This window comes from Elephas maximus, chromosome 10 (assembly GCF_024166365.1).
Source record: "Elephas maximus indicus isolate mEleMax1 chromosome 10, mEleMax1 primary haplotype, whole genome shotgun sequence".
Classification (NCBI taxonomy): domain Eukaryota; kingdom Metazoa; phylum Chordata; class Mammalia; order Proboscidea; family Elephantidae; genus Elephas; species Elephas maximus.
Window position 1 is genome coordinate 16,133,267 of NC_064828.1, and position 7,479 is coordinate 16,140,745.

General features: G+C 46.2%; 1 protein-coding gene across 2 annotated transcripts in view; it reads right to left on the reverse strand.

Moving 5' to 3' along the window:
• The window catches only part of EIF2AK4 (eukaryotic translation initiation factor 2 alpha kinase 4), a 112,876-nt gene extending 110,994 nt beyond the window's left edge, over positions 1-1,882 (reverse strand). Inside the window, exon 1 of one of the 2 annotated variants that reach the window (XM_049897405.1) lies at positions 1,673-1,882. In XM_049897405.1, coding sequence (XP_049753362.1) covers positions 1,673-1,816 — 144 coding nt within the window. In that variant the 5' untranslated portion in view covers positions 1,817-1,882. Of the gene's footprint in view, positions 1-1,216 lie in introns of both variants that reach the window. The other variant, XM_049897406.1, reaches the window with a different exon arrangement.
• Between the last annotated feature and the right edge of the window lie 5,597 nt (positions 1,883-7,479).

Here is a 7,479-nt window from a genome sequence, read left to right on the forward strand (position 1 = left end):
TTGTAGTCTTTATTTTTTCTACTCAGTGTGAATATTTGAAAATTCATGGATATCCTTGCTGTGTTTGGTTATGGATGCTGCCCTCAGACACCCAAGGAAGGGGTAGGTAATGTGTGGTCCATGCATACAAGAACATGAGCGGGAACACTGCCAGGGTTTTGGATAAGGGATTGCAGACCTGCATAGCCTTTTCCTAAAGACTGGCAAATGTCAGCTGATAGATAATAAGTACTTGTTGAATGACTGAACTCTGATTCATCATTATGACCATTAGTTGTTTGCCTTTGGGGCCTAAGGAAAGTGTTTAGGGCCATTTGCCCTGTGCACCTCACCCCATAGACAGCTAACTGAATTCTTCTGCCTTCTGTAGTTTTTTTTCCGAGGGGGGTCTTCTCTCTTGTTATAAAGGCCATCAGCTCTAAACTCTCAAGACTGTCAGTATCCCTACCTTCAGCAGCTCCTTTTTCCTTTCCATTTTCCTGTAGCCTTAGAACCAGAAAATTGTGTACAAAATAAATAAATTGGTGCTGAACAAAGTCTTAGGGGCTTTGCATTGAGTATGGGTGTATACTTGTGACACTTATTTTGGTTGGCTGCTTAATCGTTACTTCCTGATTCTCAATAATGTTTTGGAACACAGAAGTTGCCAGATCACTAGAATGTTATTATCTTAGTATGAGCATATGCAAGGGGAGTTCTACATTATTGTACAATTTCAAGTTAAAAGTAACTCTTGAAATGAAGCACTAGAACAGAAGCTCCCTGGGGGCAGGAGTTTTTATTTTGACCACTGCTGTATTCCTAATCCCCAGAACAATAAATATTTCCTGAATGAAGGAAGAAGCACACCAGGGGAGAAGGAAGATGTTTTGCCCCGACAGGCCCAAAAGATCCAGTTTTTGAGGAAATCCTGGATGTGGAGATGAGGCAGATGAAACGGAATGATAGAATTAAAGGCAGATGAAGGAAAGTAAACCAAAAAATCAAACCCGTTGCCTTAACTTACTTCCAGACAAAAAGGAAAATAATGTTTTAACCCAAATGCCGTTTAGAAATACGTGGACTCGGCACACTCTCCATTACAGCTAAGATGTATTCTCTACTCTCTGCTAAGTGCCTTAGAAAGGTACTGAGGGAAAGTTCCTCCCCACCGGCGGCCACAGTGAGGCTGCCTGGGGAAGAGAAAGGGGGTTATATGGTTTACAGTTTTGAATACCCGGGAGAATGAGATCTGAAGAAGGTCCTGATTAAGGGCATCAGTAAGGTCTGCGCAAGCGCCCCAAACTGTTCCCAGAATAAGCTGCAATGATCCAATGTTAATGTGCTGTTGTATCATCCTCAAGGGCTTTCAGGAAAAACACGGGAGGGCCGCGGGGTGGCAGGAATGCTGTGGGTGTCAGTGGGGGTAAGACGCAGCATCAGGTAAGAGAGAAGAGCCGACGTGGGTGGCGGAAAAGATGTACGAGAACTCGGCCCAGGTGGCGGTTCCGGGGACCTAGCCGGATGGCTGTGGGTGCAAGAACAAAAAGTAAGCGTAGGCGGAACCTGGGGAAATGGAAGGGCTGTAGGATCCTAAAGGGTCACCCAATCAGGAAGCGTCTCGGCTCGGGCCCTAGGCCCGGGGAGGCCGGGCCAGGGGGCGCCAGCCGGGCCGGACAAGCCACGTTCCTACCGGTCCGCACGCATCTGCCCGCAGGTCCTGGAAGTCAGCGCCGTAGATGGCCTCCAGCGCCTGCAGCTCGTGCTCCTGCCGCTGCGGGTAGCTCTCCGGCGGCTCGTCCCGGCCGCGTCCGGGAGCCCCACGGCCCCCAGCCATGGCAGCGTAGCGGTCCAGGCAGGGCGGCCTGGCGGCTGCGGCTGCGGCGACACTGGTGGGCCCGGGGGGAGGGGCCGAGGTGGCTCGGAGGCGGGGCTCCGCGCCGGGGGCGGGCCCGGGCGCGGGGCTCTGCTCCAGGCGGGCTGGGGCGGGACTCCTCGCCGGGAGGGCTCGGGCGGGGCTCCGCACCGGAGGCGGGATCGGGGTGTGGTTCAGCGCCAGGAGGGCTGGGGGCGGGATCGGGGCGTGGCTCAGAGCCGGAGGGCTCGGGGCGGGGCTCCGCGCCGGGGGCGGGATAGGGGGCGGGGCGCAGATCTGAGCTCTAGCGGCTTAAAGAGCCAGAGGGAGGGAGACCAGGTCAGAGAGCTTTGTCCACTTGCTGCGCGGGAACCGGAACAGGAAAGTGGGAGATCAAATCGCCAGAGAGGCAGGACCACGCCAAGTTGTGTGGGTTTCACTGAACAGTTTTTTTTTTTTTTTTTTAAAAACAGGAGAAGTGCGTGCTAGAACTCCACTTGGCAGAGGCAGACTTTGATGTCTACCTTGAACTTTTCCACAAGATTTTTGTTGTTGTTAGGTGCCCTCGAGTCAACTTCGTGTGACAGAGTAGAACTGTCCCATAGAGTTTTCCCTGTTAAGTACTTCCTAATTTTACCATCACCACGGATGCCACATCCCGAAACGTGCCTTCTGCTCCCACATTCCCACCTTTAAGGAACTCCGGAACCAGCTTACAATTTCAACTTGAAAATGTCTTTCCACTCATCTTTATGAGTTATATTCCCACGAAGAGAGTTATGCTCCTTGCCCAGTTCACTTAATGTGCATTTTGGGCATCTTTCTGTTATACCCTGCTTCGAACAATACTTTTCAAATTTATAAAGTAACCTATCTATCTAGACAATGTTATTGCAATTCATTTTCAGTTGCCTACTTTTTACTATGCTTTGGGTTTTGTACTATGCTTCATCCCAGTTTAGAATAATTATATCTTATTTCCTCAAGTTGGGTTTAAGTGACATGCTTCCTCTGCCCACCTTGCTTACCCTATAAAAAAAAAAAAATTACCCTATAACTGTTTGCTAAATAACGATTACTGAGGTATCTTGCTGTCATCTATCTACTCACTTCTGGCCAGATAACACAAATGCACTAGCTTGTCCTAAGGCCACTTCAAGCCATCTTCTTCCCTCCACGGGAACCTGCTCCCTTTCCTGTGAGTCCTGCCTGGGTAAATAAAACCACTCTTCCCCTAGTTGTACAAGCGAACTAAGTGTCACTCTCAACACTCACACCCAGATAGTCACCAAATTCTATTACTTCTATCTCTTAAACATTTCCCTAATCTATCCACTTTCACTCCATCCCACTGCCACTCATTTAATTCGGGCCACCATCATCTATTCCCTGGATGACTTCAGTGGCTCATTGTTATGTAATGCTGTATCCCCCTCCCCCCCCCCCCCGCAAAATGCGTATCAGTTTGGCTAGGCCATGATTTCCAGTATTGTGGGATCGTCTACCATTTTGTCATCTGATGTGATTTTCCTATGTGTTGTAAAACCTACCTCTATGATGTTAATGAGGTGGGATTAGAGGCAGTTATGTTAATAAGGCAGGATTCAATCTACAAGATTAGTTGTGCCTTCAGTCTCTTTTCAGATATAAAAGACAGAAGAGAGCAGAGAGACAGGGGGACCTTGTGCTGCCAAGAAAGTAGTGCCAGGAGCAGAGTGCATCCTTTGGACCCAGGCTCCTGAAAAGCTCCTAGACAAGGAGATGACTGATGACAAGGACATTCCTCCAGAGCCAACAGAAAGAGAAAGCCTTTATCTGGAGCTGACACCCTGAATTTGGACTTCTAGCCTACGAGACTGTGACAGAATAAACTTCTATTGTTAAAGCCACCCCCTTGTGGTATTTCTGCTATAGCAGCACTAGATAACTAAGACAGAATTTGATACCGGGATGGGATGCTGCTTTAATAGATGCCTAAAATGTGGAAACAGTTTTGAAACTGAATGAGTAGAGGCTGGAAGATTTTAAAAGTGCCTAATAATAAAAGCCTAGATAGCTTTGAAGAGAATGTTGGTGGAATTCTGGACATCAAAAACAATTCCGGTGAGGACTAAGAAGGAAGTGAGGAGAGCTGTAAAACTGGAGACATCACAGACGGTGAGAAGCCGCAGCAGTAGAAAAGTGGCAGCAGCAGAGGGATACCTCCGAGCACTTATTGGTGTAGGTGAAGAGCTTTGGAACACTTGCCCCAGTAGGGCAGATACATCGGTGAGGCCTGAGGGGAGGGGCCAAGAGGCCAAGGAACCAAGAAGCAGAAGCTGAAGAGACACGGAACACAGGAAATAGAGCTGCGTCAGTCTCAAAGGGCAGAGTTGCCACTCACATGGACTAGGAGAATGGGGCTGCCCGAAGCTGAGGGAGCAGAATTGCCCTTCCAGTGCGTTTCAACAGTTCAAAGAGGTCATTGGCAGCAGATTTGCCCAATGCAATGTGGAATTTGATTGCTTAACTACTGCTTCCATGGGTGTTGATTGTGGATCCAAGCAAAATGAAATCCTTGACAAGTTCAATCTTTTCTCTGTTTATCATGATGTTGTTTATTGGCCCAGGTGTGAGAATTTTTGTTTTCTTTATGTTGAGGTTCAATCCATACTGAAGGTTGTAGTCTTTGATCTTCATCAGTAAGTGCTTCTTCTTCACTTTCAGCAAGCAAGGTTCTATCATCTGCATATTGAAGGTTGTTAACAAGTCTTCCTCCAATCCTGATGCCCTGTTCTTCATATAGTCCAACTTCTTGGATTATTTGTTCAGCACACAGATTGAATAAGTACGGTGAAAAGACACAACCTGACACACACCCTTCCTGATTTTAAATCACACAGTATTCCCTTATTCTGTTCGAATGGCTGCTTCTTGGCATATGTACAGGCTCCACATGAGCACAATTAAGTGTTCTGGAATTTCCATTCTTGGCAATGTTAGCCATAATCTGTTATGATCTACACAGTCCAGTGCTTTTGCATAGTCAATAAAACACAGGTAAACATCCGTCATGGATTGAATTGCATTCCCCCAAAATATGTGTCAACTTGGCTAAGCCATGATTCCCAGTATTGTGTAATTGTCCACCATTTTGTTATCTGATGTGATTTTCTTATGTGTTATAAATCCTACTTCTGTGATGTTAATGAGGCAGGTTAGAGGCAGTTATGTAAATGAGACAAAACTCAATCTACAAGATTAGGTTGTGTTTTAAGTTAATCTCTTTTGAGATATAAGAGAGAGAAATGAGCAGAGAGACGTGGGGACCTCATACCACCAAGAAACAAGAGCCTTTGGACCTGGGGTCCCTGTTCTGTAAGCTCCTCAACCACGGAGGATTGATGACAAGGACCTCCCCCCAGAACCGACACAGAGAGAAAGCCTTCTCCTGGAGCTGACACCCTGAATTCAAACTTCTAGCCTCCAGGATTGTGAGAGAAGAAATTTCTCTTCGTTAAAGTCATCCACTTGTGGCATTCCTGTTATAGTAGCCCTAGATAACTAAGACAGAATTTGGTACCAGGGGTAGGGTGCTGCTCTAACAGATACCTAAAATGTGGAAGCAGTTTTGAAACTGTGAATGGATAAAGACTGGAAGAGTTTTAAAGTGCCTAATAGTAAAAGCGTAGATTGCCTTGAAGAGACCGTTGGTGGAATTATGGACATCAAAGACAATTCTGGTGAGGACTCAGAAGGAAGTAAGGGGAGCTGTTAAAATGGAGATGGCATGATGCAAAGAAACAGCACCAGAGAAATAGCAGCAGCAGAACCAGGAGACCAGCTTGAGACAACGCTGGAGCCAACCTACGGAGCAAGGGAGCTGAGTGCCATCCAACCAAAGTTTACTGGCAGAGTGGGGTGCCTCTAGGCACTTATTGCTGGAGTTAAAGAGCTTTGGAACATTTGCCTGAGAAGGATAGTTGCTGGCTAAGGGGCCGAGAAGCCAAGGAACACAGGAAGCAGAGCTGCCTCAGTTTCAAAGGGTGGACTTGCCACACAGATGGACTAGGAAAATGGGTCACCCAAAGCTGAGGGAGCAGAGTTGCTGTCCCAATGGGCTTGGAAGGTGGAGCTGAAGCCCACGGCTGAGGGGCCTCCACTCAGAATCTGGAGAGTGTGGCCAACACCCAGAGTTTGGAGGGCAGCGCTATTGTCTAAATGGTCTCAAAGAACAGAGGATTATTTTCAAGCCTTAAGAACTGATGTAATGTGTCCTGCTGACTTGCTTAGTGCCTGTTATCCCTTCTTACCTTCCAATTTCTCCCCTTTGTAATGGAAATTTCTACCTTGTTTCTGTTCTACCATTGGACTTTGGAAACAGATGATTTATATTCTGGATTTCACAGATAAAGAGGAATTTTTGGGATTTTGGACTTGGATTTGATATAAGACTTTTGCTATGATACAGTGGGGTCAATGTGTTTTACATGTGGCAAGGGCATGAATTTTTGGGGGCCAAAGTGTGGAATGTCATGGATGGAATTGTGTCCCCTGAAAATATGTGTCAACTTGGCTAGGCCATGATTCCCAGTATTGTGTGATTGTCCACCATTTTGTTATCTGATGTGGTTTTCCTGTGTGTTGTAAATCCTACCTCTATGATGTTAATGAGGTAGGATTAAAGGCTGTTATGTTAATGAGGCAGGACTCAATCTACAAGATTAGTTTGTGTCTTAAGCCAATCTCTTTTGAGATATAAAAGAGAGAAGCAAGCAACAACAGGACTTCAAGATACATAAAACAAACTTTAACAGCATTGAAAAGTGAGCTAGACAACACCACAATAATAGTAGAAGACTTCAACACACCACTTTCGGTGAGGGACAGAACATGCAGAAAGCAGCTCAGTAAAGACACGGAAGATCTCAATGCCACAATCAACCATCTTGTCCTCATGGACATATACGAACACTCCACCCAACATTGACCAAGTATACTTTCTGTCATGGACTGAATTGTGTCCCCCTAAAATATGTGTCAACTTGGTTAGGCCATGAGTCTCAGTATTGTGTGGTTGTCCTCCATTTTGTGATTGTAATTTTATGTTAAAAGAATTAGAGTGGGGTTGTATCGTCCTTACCCAGGTCACATCCCTGATCCAATGTAAAGGGGGCTTCCCTGGGGTGTGGCCTGCATCACCTTTTATCTCTCGAGAGATAAAAAGGAAAGGGAAGAGAGTGGTGGGGGGGGACCTCATACCACCAAGAAAGCAGTGTTAGGAGCAGAGCGCATCCCTTGGACCTAGGGTCCCTGCGTGGAGAAGCTCCTAGTCCAGAGGAATGTTGATGAGAAGGCCGATAGAGAGAGGAAACCTTCCCCTGGAGCTGATGCCTTGAATTTGAACTTCTAGCCTACTTTACTGTGAGGAAATAAACTTCTCTTTGTTAAAGCCATCTACTTGCAGTATTTCTGTTATAGCAGCACTAGATGACTAAGACACTTTCTTTTCCAAGGCACATGGAACATTCTCCACAGTAGACACATATTAGGCCATAAAGCAAGCCTTAACAGCATCCAAAACTTTGGAATATTACAAAGCATCTTTTCTGACCATAAAGCCGTAAAAAGTAGAAATCAATAACAGAAAAAGCAAGGAAAAAAAC